Source organism: Lytechinus variegatus, chromosome 2 (genome assembly GCF_018143015.1).
Source record: "Lytechinus variegatus isolate NC3 chromosome 2, Lvar_3.0, whole genome shotgun sequence".
Taxonomy (NCBI): Eukaryota; Metazoa; Echinodermata; class Echinoidea; order Temnopleuroida; family Toxopneustidae; genus Lytechinus; species Lytechinus variegatus.
The window spans coordinates 83,702,683-83,718,923 of NC_054741.1; the positions used below are offsets into that span (position 1 = coordinate 83,702,683).

At 34.4% G+C, this 16,241-nt stretch overlaps 1 protein-coding gene across 2 annotated transcripts in view; it reads right to left on the minus strand.

The window, feature by feature from the left end:
* Positions 1 to 1,098: 1,098 nt before the first annotated feature.
* Positions 1,099 to 16,241, minus strand: part of LOC121409309 — a 36,638-nt gene continuing 21,495 nt past the window's right edge. Inside the window, exons 1-2 of one of the 2 annotated variants that reach the window (XM_041601234.1) lie at positions 11,197 to 11,683; positions 1,099 to 8,723 (exon numbers count right to left, since the gene is read on the minus strand). In XM_041601234.1, coding sequence (XP_041457168.1) covers positions 5,914 to 8,622 — 2,709 coding nt within the window. In that variant the 5' untranslated portion in view covers positions 8,623 to 8,723; positions 11,197 to 11,683 and the 3' untranslated portion in view covers positions 1,099 to 5,913. Of the gene's footprint in view, positions 8,724 to 11,196; positions 11,684 to 16,241 lie in introns of those variants that run through there. The other variant, XM_041601235.1, reaches the window with a different exon arrangement.

Here is a 16,241-nt window from a genome sequence, read left to right on the forward strand (position 1 = left end):
TAGAAATTCAATAATTATAACTTTTATCAGATATTGTTTTTCTTCTTCTCTGTTTATTCTGGTATTTCTATTTTTTCTGAATTGTGTGATGAGTCAATCTCATATTCATTAATCCACAAATAAAGGCAGATCATTGATGACTATTTTGAAGGAAGAACTTTTCTTTGAGTCACAAAACATTTTCCGTAACAATCCCATATATGCTTTATACATAAAATAGCTAAAATATAGGAAGCGTTAGATTCTAGTTATTATTTTCAAGTAGTTTGAACATGGCTACGAATGGATCTGACATACTCTGTGAGATAATATTATCGGTTATCATCAATACCTTTTTGCTCACCGGTATTATCGAATCATATCTTTATGAGATAGATAAACACTTCAAACTATGTACGAAGTATTGTTCATAAAGCCTGCATTGTATCCCCTACTTGCCTGATGTAGGTCGCACATTCCGGTAACTTATAGAGAATATTTGTAACATTTATTTCAATAGCATTCCTTAGAGGCCCTTTTACAGTATTCACATGCCATGAATTCCTTACTTGTTATACCAGGGAGAGTTTCATAAAACATCTTCTTAAAGGACGAGTCCACCCCAACAAAAACTTGATTTGAATAAAAAGAGAAAAATTAAAAAAGTTATGGTATTTTAAAGTTTCGCTTATTTTCAACAAAATACTTATATGAACGAGCCAGTTACATCCAAATGAGAGAGTTGATGACATCACTCACTCACTATTTCTTTTGTATTTTATTATATGAAATATGAAATATTTTTATTTTCTCGTCATTATCATGTGAAATGAAGTTTCATTCCTCCCTGAACACATGGAATTCCATTATTTTAACATTTTGTGCTTCAGGCAATGAGGTCCTAATCATCAAATTGAAATTCGTATAAATTGAAATATTGTATAATTCAAACAATAAAAAACAAAAGAAATAGTGAGTGAGTGACGTCATCGACTCTCTCATTTGGATGTAACTGGCTCGTTCATATAACTATTTTGTTGAAAATAAGCGAAACTTTAAAATGTCATAACTTTCTTATTTTACATCCGATTTTGATGAAATTTTCAGCATTGTGCTTGTCTGATTTTTCTCTATTGATTTAAATCAACATTTTTCTGAGGTGGACTTGACCTTTAATAACCCGATCAGATGCAAGGGTCTCAGTAACTTATAACAAATATCATAAAATCATCTGTATAAATGGATTATACATGTATACCTTATTGATGGAAGAAGTTTGAAAGTTTTGATAGTGGGTATACAATGCTGAATTTTGTTGGATTTGAAAATTAATTTATAAATATGTTTGTTTTCATTTTTTTATATATGCTACAACATGTGAGCATTGTTTTGTTAAACAATGTAGACAAGTATGCAAGCCTATAACAATACAGGTATATTAAGTATGAATACATGTATATTAAGTATGAATATGTATACCATTATCAGGGAATTGTTAGTGAGATAATGATCAACAAAAATAACGAGACAATTCTCAAAGATAATATGTAACTAGTACTATAATGTAACAACTATGTTTTAACACCCAAATATGGATGAAAACCTAATTTTGATCGCTTTCCCGTGTTCTTAGCAATAGTCCTCACAAACCCACATTTGACTCAAAATATCTCTCAGCTATAATCTCTGATTTATGAATGCCTAAATATAGAGCCGAGCCTCCAAAAACTTCCTAGAGGCACCCTGAACAAGGGAAATGCAATTTTTATATGATGAAAATATGATGTACATGTACTCTGATTAGAATCATACTACATGTACATATACAAGTCCTATAGGCCTACATAGAAATGCTGGCACCTGTTACAATACTTTTACACAACCAATGTATGTTTGCCTCACATTTAATTAAAATGAAATTGGGAAATTAAATATATTCTAAAACTGTTTCATTTCATCTTAATAATCCATAATGCATGAAATCATAAAAGTTAGGCTTACTTATTTCACACAGGCATTTTTTTTCAGTCCTATTGAAATTGAAAATGTCCCCCCCCCCTAAATTGTTGGTGCTTTCCTGAGTTGATTTCCGTCTACAAATGTATGTACATGTACAGGTCTTGCAAATGTATTTTTGTATGTAGTGTATGACCCTCCATCCCAAAAGATAATTTTGAATAGGGCTACAACATTCTGTCTCTCCTCAAGATGTACAATTAAGGTGCTACAATATAAGAAAACTCTCAATTAAAATTATGCTCATACATTGGAAAATATTTTCAAGCCACCCCCTCTTGGTTTCAGCAGTGTACAATCTCAAGTGGCCCCCCCCCCCCTCGACATCCATCGGATTCTTCCACAATATACAATGTATCTAACCTTGTAACAGTTTTAGACAAACAACAAACAGCAAACTGTCTATTTTTCAACTCTGCTTTTCCCATTAAACTTGGCATGGTTTTTTTTCCATGAGAATACTAGGCATTTGGATCTAGGGGTCATGGATAGTAGTTGAGAGATATACTCACAATAATCAACTTGGATTTATAAACTCAATTCATATGCCTTGTTATATTACAGTTCTGCATCATATGAAATGGCAGGATAAATTATGCAAGGAGACAAGGCTTTGGCTCAAGCTCATGCCATACTATGTTATATGCCAAAGGTTGATGATCACTGATCATGAGCATACTAATGGGCCTCCATATGTCACGGCAGCTTATGAATGATTTGGACTTTTTTTTCTTTGTAAGGCAATTATTTTGAAAATAATGAAGATGACAACACTAAAGCTCTCCCTGCATTGGTGTTAGAGAATGTGAAAAACCTGAAAAATATATAGGCCTTAGTATCATATTATTATTTTACATTGTAGCAGGGCTAATGCAATTATATTTACCATAGTAGTTTGTAAATATTCATGTACAGTGGAACTAGGTTTTATAACGTACGTCCTATCTTAACAGGGTGTGGGGATACAAACATTTTGTAAAAAAATACTCATAGCTTATTGGCAAAAAGTGTGAAACAAGAATATCTATGAAATGTCAAGGAATTACCCTTATGAATATGAGACTCAATTGAATTATTTGGCTAAAAAATGCAAAAGGGATACCCTAACATTTCGGAATGCTTGGCTGCCTGGTTGCCATGGTACTTTGATATCAATGCTATTTGAGATAGAAAAACAAACAAGCAGGCCAAGTTTTATTTGAAATTAAGTAGCAGCTACATGTAGCAGTGACCAACATTTACAAAAGTTATATCTGCTATCAAAAATATTGAAAATAAATTGGCTTGTCAATGAATCTACTGCATATAGCAAACGCCAACAAATGATCCTATGGACAAAATTGTTACAAATAATTACTTAGAGTTTATGAGTGTGGCCATGGGAACAAACCCTAATATAAGCTAATATATTTAATTAAAATGGCCAAGGGTTGTTATAAATTAATACAGGTACAGCTAGAAGAAATACTTCCAAGTTAAAAATCATTTTAAATTCTAAATTAGAAATCAGTTGGTTCATAATTTGAATTATCGCGATCAAGAAAAAAGATCAAATTAAACTGCCAATTCGTAGGCAATCATAAATGTAATTTAATGTTATTGAAAATGTGGCATTCTGTTAGAAAGAAAGATAAATTGGCTGTCATGACATTTTATGAAGGTCGTTGCTGCTATACTGGTAAAGATTGGGGTTTGGTATAGAGGCCTTCTTACGTTTTGAGATCAGATTACCAAATGTAAATAACCTTGGCTAAATATAAATCCAATACTGATTCAAGGAGAAGACTAAATATAAATCCAATACTGATTTCATGAGAAGACTGGTTGCTTCATTCTTTCTTTGCAAAATTCTTGAGAGGTTTATTATAACATGGCAATTCCATTTGTTTGGGGATCAATTTGAAAATAAATGAAACAAAATATTAATGTTGAAAATGGAATCCTAATAAGGGAATGCCACACAAGCATGGAATACTTTACTTAAAAAAAAGATCTACATCATTTTTATGAATTACTATCTGTATACTGTGGCTATGTGTATGATGTTTATTATTATGCTCCAATCATGCTGCATGAATTTACAATTACTTTTATTATTGGATTGTTAAAAACAATTACAGATTTTGCTGCTAGTCAATCCTAGAACACAAGAAAAAAAATCTCAAAATTCAATGTTTACACTGCTCCTGTGTTGCATAGTTGATGGAAGAATTTAACACTGATGTTACATGTATTCTGAAACAGTACCCACATTTAATTCAAATTATCTGCAATATTTATATATTTGAACTTTACAATGTAACTTTAAATGAACTTGTATCAAGGCTGTCATAGTCCAGTCAATCGTAAAGTCATGGATAATTTTCATCAACAGCTTAATGAAACCACCCCCTAGTTGACTTCTACATGAATTAGTCATGGGTTTTATGACTGAAGGAAATAGCTTGGGTCTACATTGAGCTCCTATTTAATACAGGATACATTGCAGGGAAACAAACCAGGTTTTGGAGAGCTCTGTAAGTACTGCAAAAGTTAACTCAGCAAAGTGGAAAATTACCATGAATGCTTTGACAAGGGGATCCTGTTTTGCAGATAATGACAAATCATATACAGGGAAAAAGTATGTTCACAGGAAAGATGAGCATGTGTTTTATTTAGGAAAACTTGTGCATATTTCAAGGCTATATTGTGATTCATTGATTATCATTTTATAATCCCATTCATGGTTTCCCCTTAAGACATGACATAGTATGTGATTGTGTTTCTCTCATGGTGTTTGCATCATATCAACAAAGATATGGACATGTGTTCTACCAGTTGGTTTCATTGATACACAACAAAATCCCTTACTTTCATATGTACACACTCAAGAACAAATTAACAGTAAAACCTAGTATTACATGTACATACTTCCTACATGTATACAATTACAATAAATCCAGAGGGATTTCTCAAAGTGTTACAAATCATTACAGCTATAGGTACATGTACTGTATGTTAAAAAAGAAACATACACACATAACATATGAGTTGGTATATAAAAGGCAATATGGCATGTCAAATGGGCTTGTGTAGTGTAAATTACACAATTAAAAAAAATAATATAAACAGACTCACACGACAAAGAGAAAGACCTATAAATGGACATTGAGGGCAGTATAATATATCATCATGGAAACAGAAGTTGAAAATGGCTGAACTAGTTTGTCATTGTATAAAATTCTTCTGTATTTTAAATACAATTCAATATGTTATCAATTTGTGACAATATAGGGTTAAATCTCAAGTTTCCCTGAGAGGTTAGTTGACATGGCCATGTGACGACCTGAAAGTATGTTGATAGAGCTATGTAAGTAGATAGTGCTTGCTGCTCAAAACTACAAAGGCAATATTTGACTCAACATTAAGGAGATGAAATAATCATTTGGTGGTGTTTACTTTTGCATCGATAGCTGGTGTAAGAGTTGGGTTGAATTTTACACCAGTCAAAGCACTGGTCTTTAGATGAAGCTGATGCTAAGACCTACATCACTTGGTGTTAAACTATCAATTATGTGATTGGTGTAATTTCGGCAAATACACATTCAGTGTTGAACACCAGGTTAGGTAATCCGATTTACTCTTAACACCAACATCTACACCAAACTTAGGATCAAGTATTGCCCTTCAATCTTTAGCAGATATTATCTGTTGGGAACACAATGGAAAGAACACCTGTATACAAGAGTCAAAATTCTTTCTCGGCCCTGTAACACAAAGTTCAGCAACTGATCATAGACTTGATTTTGTACCAGGTTGTATTCGTCATTACAAGAAATCAATCCTTCAAATCAACTGTACAATCAGTCATAGCTTTGTGTTATAGGACTTTAGTTCCAAACAGATAGGTGTGTAACCAGCAACCTAAAGACAGTACCTTTATGGATCCATGTTATCCTTATGAGGACAGAGATGCCACATGTTGAAACTCCACTGTCTAGGGATGCTTCTCTTCATTACCTTAGATGTTGTCCATTGGTTATCATGGAGACCTTCAACGCATCCTGGAGCATCCCTGCTGGTGTTCAGGCAACATGTCCAGTGATGTCTTCCATTCCCTGTTCTGTAGTAGTACTTGGGATGAAAATAGCACAATGACACATCACCCCGTCTGTCCCTCACCTTACCGCACTTCATACATGGGTCGTCACGATATGCACCATTCTCAACCCACCTTGAGTCAACTCCAACAATGTTGTACTTCTTGATCAGCCAGTAAAAGTTCTTGCAAGTGACCTTGAGTTGGGCGAGATCACGCGTGCAAAGTTCCCTAACAATTTTGAGAACAATCTCGACGGGCAAAGTGGCAAATCGATCTTCCTGGTTATAGGACAAATCTTCAGATTCACTATCTGAATCTTCAAAGTCACTGTCATTCAATTCACTTAGGATGAGGGGGCTTTGGCAAATGAGATATTTCAACATGCCAACCTTGCGAGGGTTCATTATTCTCTGGTGTTTTCGTTCTTTTATTTTTTCATTCTCTGAGCTTCTGCTAACTTTCTGATGTAAATTCTTAGTGCCTTGCTTCATGATTACATCATCCTTCTTCACTCTTTTATTCTCATCCTGCTTCACATTGAAATCTACTTTTATATGATGCTCTGCATCAATGTCGGCAGCAGACTTAACAACCTGCCTTGAGGCTTCGCATGACTGAATGTCAGAGATGGGAGGTTGTTGGTTTAAAGTTAGCTTTTCAGCTTCATCAATGTCGATAGATGGTAAGACAGGGAATTCCTCTTCCCAAGTAGGTGAGTGACAACTAACAACTTTGTTTTCAGAGGATGTTTTGGCAATTCCATTTCCTTCCGAAGAGTTACATTTATTGCAAACAGATTGGTCCTTTTTCAAAATTGCACATGCCCCAAGTAAAGAATCATCCTCGACCTGCAAAGTAGATTCAGAACATGGTTTTTCTTGTGCAATTTTGAGCAGAGAAGATCCCATTTCTTGAGAGTTGTTGATTTGCCTTGATTCAATATTGCAATCATCCTCCTTGAATGTACAGGATGAACTAGAGGCCACTGAAAGAGAGAAATTTTCTATTTCTGTTCTGGTCATGCCATCCCCCGACTCTGACTTATCTTTTACCATAACATCGTGACTTGTACCAAGTCTTGATTCACAATCAGACACATCATTGCCTATTTCTTTATCCTGACAAGACACACGGTCAACTGTGAGAACAGATATTGCCAAGGTCTCATTCAGATGCTCATTGTCTTTTAACCTTTCATTCACTTCACTGCCAGCTAAATCAGAGTTCTGGTCCAAGTCATTTACACCTCTGTCTTTCAAGATCACCCTAGATTCTTGAGGTAAAGAAATAAGTATTGATAGTTCCTGGTCCATGATACTATCTTGTGGATCAAGACGGCATGCACCACAGGTGGCACTCTCCACTTCATCTTGGGGTATTGTTACTCTATCCAGGAGGGCAGTGCGGTCACATTCATCGCTAATATCAGACTTTCCAACTCTTTGCTCTTTGTCACTTCTGAATATTGCAGATGTTTGAAGTGACTCGTCTGATTTTCTGACTTTCAAATGGTTGGCATTTTTATTTGAGCTTTCAGATGACATTGGAGTTGATTCATCTTTGTTTGTTACTTTTCTCTTTGAGCTAACACTAAGACCTGTTATCCTATTAATCTTTTCTTCATCTTTTTTATCACTTTGTAATGATCCTTCAAGACGAGCTGATTGGTTCTTTGATGCCTTATTGACAGGAACTTCTTCACTGTTGAGATTTTTATCACACAACGCTTCAGGTTTTGATACTTCAGATTCTTTGGATTTCTTCCCCTTTTCACATCCTGTAAATAACAGCCATGCCTTGGACACATAGCTAGTTTGGTCCAAGTGACTTCCCTCTTCAGCTGAACTGCTCTCCTCTTTTGATGCAGGGCCATTGGACAATACATTTCTTTCAAGGCACTTTTTCTCTTTTGTACACTGCTGATCCTTCTTAGTTAGGACTTTGTTACCACACTTTCCTTTTCCATGAGGTTGTCCTTGTTGATTAGGATCTACTGATTTCTTTGGCTTTACAGATACTTGAGGACATCTTTTGGTGTTTACTTCATTGAGCCGATTGGCAGCTCTTGTATTTTGTACAATCACGCTTTGAGCTCTTGGACGTGGCAGTGTTGGTGGAGGTGCAGCTTTAGAACGCCTCACCCTAATATCTCCATGGGCACTTCCTCGTCTCCTTGTATTGATGATAGGATCTCCCCTGGCCGATTTGCAGAACTCTTCATGCATGCTCAGCAGGAGGGCAACCCTTGACCTTGGACATCCTTTCTGTAAGACAACCCTGCATAACTCCTGGTCCTTCAAGAACCCAAGGCTCTCACACCAACAGTTCTCGTCAGCCTGGCCACAAACACAGATGGGCAGCTGTTGGTGTGTTTGCTGCAAATTGGCATTTTCAGGGGTGTGCGGAAAGCCTGTCTGTACAGCCCTGCTGTACATCTCTGGCTTTGAAGACTGTCCTGCACCAGCCATTCTGTTTCCTCCAGATCTACATTGATGTCCTGAAGTGGAGGGCTGCTGACTCCCTTCTGGAAACACCACTAATGTCATCTTGTTTTTCTGATTTCTCCTCCTGCATTCACCTCCAATAGAATGACATCATCAGTTCACCCTCTTCTGCTTCAGTACACACATTCTAGAGGTACTCCGACCTGAAATATAAAAATGATACATAAATTACAGATTTAACTAATTTATTCAGAAACATTGCATAAATATGAATAAGAGATCTATGAGTCAATTCTCAGGAGCCAGTGAGGTGGTGCTCATATAAACTCAAGTTTATATGAAGTGATAGAACACATCTACTTTCCTGGGAGAAGTCATTGGAATATGTGGTGATCCTTTGTAACTAGCTTGGAATCAGACTACATTCAAATGAGTAGAAAATGATGATGACACTCCAAAAATAAAATTCAAGCTTAAATCAGCGTCTATTTACGGCCTAGCGAGCTAGAACATGGGGAACTCTTTAAATAAGGTACATCCTGTGCAGAGGGTCGTCTTCTGAAGAAATAAATAATTCTTGTAATACGCTCAGGGGAGGGTGTAGGAGAGGGTATGAATCCATTAGAATAATAAATGTATTGATAACCAGGGGGGTGTTTCACAAAGATTAAGTATGACCTAAATGGCACTTAAATACCAACGCATACATGATATGCAACGCGCAATCTTATTGATCAATACGCAGAAGCGCACATCCTCTTGGTATGATCTGACCAATGTGGTAATGCCTTTTATACCACACACAACTGGGCATTTAAGTGTGACTCTAAGTCATACTTAAATCTTTGTGAAACACCCCCCTGCTCACAAAGACCATCTAAAGGGTTTCAGGAAGACAAAATCAATGTTTCAAGGATGCAGTGCTCATTATTTACCATTGATAGTAACTTATATTATATATTAGACTCAAAATTACGTTAATTGCACAATCGATAAATTTTAAGACTTTCCGTATCAGGTCTAGTTTACATAAAACAAAAAACGCCATATATAAAATGCATAGAGTATTGACATGATTGAAATTGGAAGTCTTGTGTTTATAACTTCATTATTAATTATTCAATATCAATTTGTTCTGATAATTACACCCAATCAAAACAAAATATGTGAATGCCTTCTTTAATATAGACTATGTACTTCAAAATATGGAATAAGCTGCAATTTTTACAATATAATCTCTCTGTAAATTGCTGATATCCAATCACTATATAAACACTTACATGTATAAAATCTTAACAAATAAATGAAACATCACAAAAGGATGCTAGATATATTAGACTTAAATATTTAAGAATTAGCAGTTGAAATATGATATAGCGACTAATACACTTCTGTCATGTTCATCGGAAGGTTAGCTGACTCTTGATTATATATATATATATATTTTTACAAAGAGCTTTAGCCACGCTTTAATATTACGTTAGCAACCCCCAAAAAACGAAATGTGAAAGGTTCACTGGTGGCAATGCTTGGTGCCAGTACTTTATTACATTTTTTAATATGCTGTGTACCATGCAGCTAACAGAATAATAAACCATTCCTCATTATAATACTGTGACGTCCCCACTCAAAAGCAAGAAAAAAAAATAAAAGAAACAGAAGGTTCAAAGTAAGAGATAGGTGGTAATGGGGGGAGGGGGGAGAGAAAGGTGTAGAGAAAGGAGATACAGAAAATAAATAATTCAACATCAAAGAGACTACATAAGAAAAAAATAGAATGTGGAAGAAGGATTAGCAAACAGAATAATAAATCATTCCTCGTTATAACACTGTGACGTCCCCACTCAAAAGCAAGAAAAAAAAGAAACAGAAGGTTCAAAGTAAGAGATAATGGGGGGGGGGTAATGGGGGGAGGGGGGAGGAAGGAGATTACAGCAAAATAAAGAATTCAACATCAAAGAGACTACATAAGAAAGAAAATAGAATGTGGAAGAAGATAAGGAAATATAAAGGAAAGATAAAGACATTTTAAAACACAAGGGAGACCATAGACAGAGAATCATATACATGTATATGTAATATGGTCCTGAAAAAGGGTGTATACATGTAAAACATAATATTTAGTTCAATCAAGTCTCTATCAAAACAACAAAACAAAAACAAACACAAAACAAAACAAACAAGCAACTATTAAAATAATTTCTTGCAATGGCAGTGAACTATACATGCACAATGGAAAAACTTGTTCAGGGGATAATAGATAGTTGTGAACATGCAACATCAAACTACCCCCCCCCCCAGAAGACAAATAAAATAAACAAAATAAACTAATGAAAGAATGAACGGCCCCCCCAAAAAAAAAAAAATGAATAAGCACAAATAACCATGTGAATATATACACTGTACGTAAAAACAAATGATGCATCAATAGTGTTCACGTTAGTGTTCGCTAAAAGATTCCAAATGCCTATTATTCTCAATTCATTTATTAAAAAATCTTTATCCTAATAAAGCTATATTATTACTCATCTTACACAAAATTAAATAAGTTTCTCAAACAGTTTTACATATATCTTAAATGGTACTGAACCTCTATGTTTCTCAAATATATTCTAGCTAATAATACTCAAGTCATATCAAAACAACATTATAAAAGCACAGGTCATTAAACCTTACCATTAAACTCAATCAGATGAATGCTATTCACAAACAATTATAACTGGATCACAAAATATCCACAATTATTCTCTATAGATGAATTCACAAACAGCAGTCTTTGTTCAATAATAGTATGAGAATCCAATGAACTTCTAGAGTTTGAAGCAACAGTGCGTATGGCAAATAATATCCAACGGTATGGCACATCGTCTGAGAGAGATCCACATTTATGCAAGCAATTTAGCACTGTCTGAACACTGGGAAGTTTCTAAAGGGATGAGACTTGTGGGAAATAAATGTTGAGCTGAGCTGCTGACTAACTATCGAGAGTAAAGCAAGTTCCTCTTCATAAACACGAGATACGATCCTATGCACAAATGAGTAAGAGTACCCTGTATTTTATATGCAATCAGCACTGATGTGTGCATCGTGTAATATAAAATACTATTCCCTCCAACAAAATGCTATTCCCTCCTAAGCATTAGATTAATACACATAAACATACAGTCACCTCATACACACACACACCCACAGTGCTAATACATTCTTGCCTAGCTATGCAAACATTGTCTACAAATTTGGATACACATGTTGAACTCTACTAGTGAGTTCAAGTTCAAGTGTGTCTCGGTTCAGTGCAGAATTCGTAATTTACTTTGAAACATACAATTGAAACATTCATTAATTTATTTGATGAGTAATAATGACGCACACTGTTTGGTAGGGAAAAATTATACACGTACTTACGCAAGTCCACAAAGCAATTTTTTTATCAAAGAGCAAAAAATCAAGATTTACATGAAAGTTTGGGAATTGAAACAAATGAAAACTGATGAGCTCAGATCAATGCATTACAGTACACCTTGATTTTTTGAAAGCTAAATCATTTTTAAATCTTATATTCATTTTTTAAATCATTATTTGTATCAGTTTCAGTCAATACTAGTAGATCTTTCTTATCAATATGCGCATGATAGAGTAAACTTGAGTACTGTAGAAAGACACTAGAGGCTTGGTACTTGTATATTTTTTATGTATGTATCTTGCTTCATCAAAGCCATAATTTTAACTATACATGTTTTATGCAAATAACATTCATACCCTAATAAAATATGGTATATTTTTCACAATTTTTTTCACTCAGCCAAAAAGCCAATTACTTCAATAAGTATAGTATATTTTTCACATTATGACTATTATTTCAATTATGAGAGTAAGGTATATTTGTCAGTACAGATACGTCAATTGGTTCAAGTATATATATCTTGAATCTAAAATCACAACAAGCCCAACATGTATACTTCTAGGGGCAGGTAATGAATATTGTATATTTTTTATTATCTGTCAATTACTTCATTTAAGTATGGCATATCTTGAATCTAAAACCACAACCACTTGAACTTCCAGTGAACTCAAAACAAGTTCAGGGGGGATCCGGCTCAGGTACAGTATATATGGGTGTGAGGATCTTTAAGGAAATATGAAATAAAGCCAGAATAACTAATAAATATTAAGAATCTAATATAAAATTAATTTTTCAGAGTTTTCACAGCTGGCCACCAAAAAAAACCCAATATATATTTGGATAGGCAATTTTCCATATTTGGAACACATTTTTTATTTCATTTTCTTCCAATATGCTGTCACCATCAACAGAATTCATTTAGATCACAATGTACATGCCAACCTGTACAAAAGTAGTCAAATCCAAAATCTATTTTTATAGATTATTAGTAGACTGGTCTACCCACCATGAACCTTTTCAAAATTTATATTTAGGCAGGACTATAATCCTGATACTAGTCCCGAGGAATTTTGAGTCTTGTCAGGATATTTTATGCCCCCAACCCCCACCCAAGACCTCAGCAGCAGATCACATGATCCAAATAAAAATTTGCAGGGTGGTAGAAAATTAAATAAACTATATAATGGCATGATAAATTTCACTATCTATATATTTCATTCCATATGAATTAATTACGCTGATGTACATATGCATGAAATTATACTTTTTGCTCTAATTCAATAATAAAGCTCTAAAATGCTGATGTACTATTAGCATTCCTAATACCAAAATCAATTTCTTATGTATAATTTTTTTTCATACATTCCTGTTTTGGGACTTTAAAGAACAAATTTTCAACAAAATTTGTTGGTGACATCACTTCAATCATAAAGCATCACACTAAATAACTGTTATCAATTTAAAAAAATAATGGCTTATTAATGAATTTTGGGCTGAATACACATCTTTTATTGACATTGTACATGAAATCATGATTTTGAACAATTTTGGGTCTGCTGCAAAAGTAATTATATTTATTATATGAAATATAAAATATTCTAAGCTTCTCCTGATTGTGATGTAAAAAGAAGTTTTGTTCCTCCCTGAACATGTGGTATTATCATTGTTTTAACAATTTATGTCATAGTGATATCTTTTTTAAATTTCAAATCTGTGAAATTTCAAATATTATATAATTCAAACAATACAAAACAAAAGAAATAGTGAAGGACAACACTGACTCTCACATTTGCATGTCACTGAGTTGTGCATAGAACTGTTTTGTGAAAAATAAGCGAAACTTGAAAATGTCATAGCCTTCTTAGTTCACATCCTATTTTGATGACATTCTCAACGTTATGCTTGTTTGATTTCAAAATTTTCAGGGTTGGACTTGACCTTCAAATAACATAATTACACATGCTGTATGTCTACTATAACTTCATGGAACAAAGAAAAATCATAGAAATAGTAAAACTGGCCTCATTTGTTTGAAGATACAACTGTTATTGCTAATAAATTCATTGACTTGGCCAGATGGCAATGGCACTTCACAAAGAAACAAGTGTATGGGACCAGCACAGTTCAGGTATCGATATTCGATAGTCCTTATAACATTTAAATTCTTACTAAATAATTACAAGATATGAAAGCTCACAATATTTTTCAGCCTTTTTTTTCCCAGAACCTACATGTAAGCAAGCTTTGATTTTGAAATACAATACTGTCTTCTTCCTTTTGAATCTCAGTCTAAATTCTCCTTACATGATAGTACTAAGCAATCCTGTGACCCTTGTCTGTAATGACCATGATTTTAAAAAATTACACCATTTTCTTCCAGAACTTTAAGCAATCTTTGCTTTTGAAATACAAAATTGACTAAACCCTTTAGAATCTCAGTCTAAATTCCCCTTACATGATAGTACTAAGTAATCCTGTGACCCTTATCTGTAACGACCATGATTATCTTACTTTTTTATACCATTTTCTGCCAGAAAATCTTTGCTTTTGAAATACCTGACTTAGCCCTAAATACCCTTTTTACACAGGATTTTCTTAGCCCCGGACTATCGCTAACCCCGTACTATTCTTAACCCCGTACTATTTTTTTTCCTTTTCACACATGCCAAATTGTTATTGCTAACCCCGGATAAGCAATGTTTCTTTTCACACACGAAACTCGCTAACCCCGGACTAGTGGTTTTTGTCGATCATTCGTAGTACAAGTACTTCACTCTTACCTTTTTACACACGCTAAAATTTCCTTAACCCCGTACTATAGGTGGGGCTAAATTGCCATTTAGCCCCACCTATAGTACGGGGTTAAGCTTAGCCCACTTTCGTTTTACACTAGCGATCTTAACCCCGTACTATCGCTCTTAGCACCGCAATTGCTGGGATAACCCTGCTTTTTTGCAGGGCCAAATAATCCCGTACTAAAGGTGGGGTTAGCCCACTGTGCAAAAATGCTGTGTAAAAAGAAAGTGGGCTAAGCTTAACCCCGTAATATAGGTGGGGCTAAATGGCAATTTAGCCCCACCTATAGTACGGGGTTAAGGAAATTTTAGCCTGTGTAAAAAGGGTATTAGACTTCCCCTTACATGATAGTACTAAGCAATCCCGTGACCCTTATCTGTAATGACCATGATTATCTTACTTTTTAAAGGGGAATGAAACCTTTGAAACAAATAGGCTTGTGGCGAAACAGAAAAATCAAAGAATAAGATCAAAGAAAATTTGAGAAAAATCAGACAAATAATGAGAAAGTTATGAGCATTTGAATATTGCAATCACTAATGCTATGGAGATCCTCCCATTGATCTGTTTCTTTGATTTTTCTGTTTTCACACAAGCTTTCTTGTTCCAAATGTTTCATTTTCCTTGAAAACCTTTTTTTTTCTCCATTTTTCCAGAAATTTGCTTTTGAAATAAAATCCCCTTACATGATTGTACTAAGCAATCCCAGTGACCCTTATCTACAATGACCATGATTATCTTAACTTTTTTTTAGCTTATAACACATGAGCAGTACCCTAACCAGGATGTACATTCACATAAATGAAACATTAACCTCCAAATTATACTTTTATAGGATATATATTTGCAATCTCACATCCTTTGCATATTACATTGATTATGCACTACAATCAAGTTTTTTGTTGGGTGGGTTTTTTGTTGGTAAACTTTTAAACAAGTTATTGCACTAAGCTCCTTCCCTTGAGAAATGTCATTATGAAAACATAATGAGTTTCCAAAGAAGAAAGCTGCAAAGTGAGACAGAGTTAATGAGAAATCGGAAAATAAAACAAAAAACAAAGCACTGAATGTCTAGCCACCTATTCTGATGTGAAATTGCCAATTTGATAGTAAACTAATTTGATGTAAAAATATTCTCTTCATCCTCCTCTCCAAATTGAAATAAATTTGCTCAGGAATATGGTTTGAAACATCTGTAATTGTTCAAAGGTCTAGAGTAGTCTCTGTTATTCACAAAGCGCCATTTTATCATTGAAAAACAAATCACAATAGAGTGACAATTTCATAATTCTGCTGTGATAACTTCAGAGTAGGGTCACAATTTTGGGTCTGAAGCATAATGAAAAGAGTTACTAGAACATTTTCTAGTTTTTCCATTTTCTTTTAGGGGGAAATGACCCAGAGTGTAAAATATAGTTTGTTTCCATTTACTTTGTAAGACATGAAAGAAATACAAGATCCACGTACAGATCAACGGATAACAATAGCAAACCTTTTCTCAATATCATATTTGTACAATATT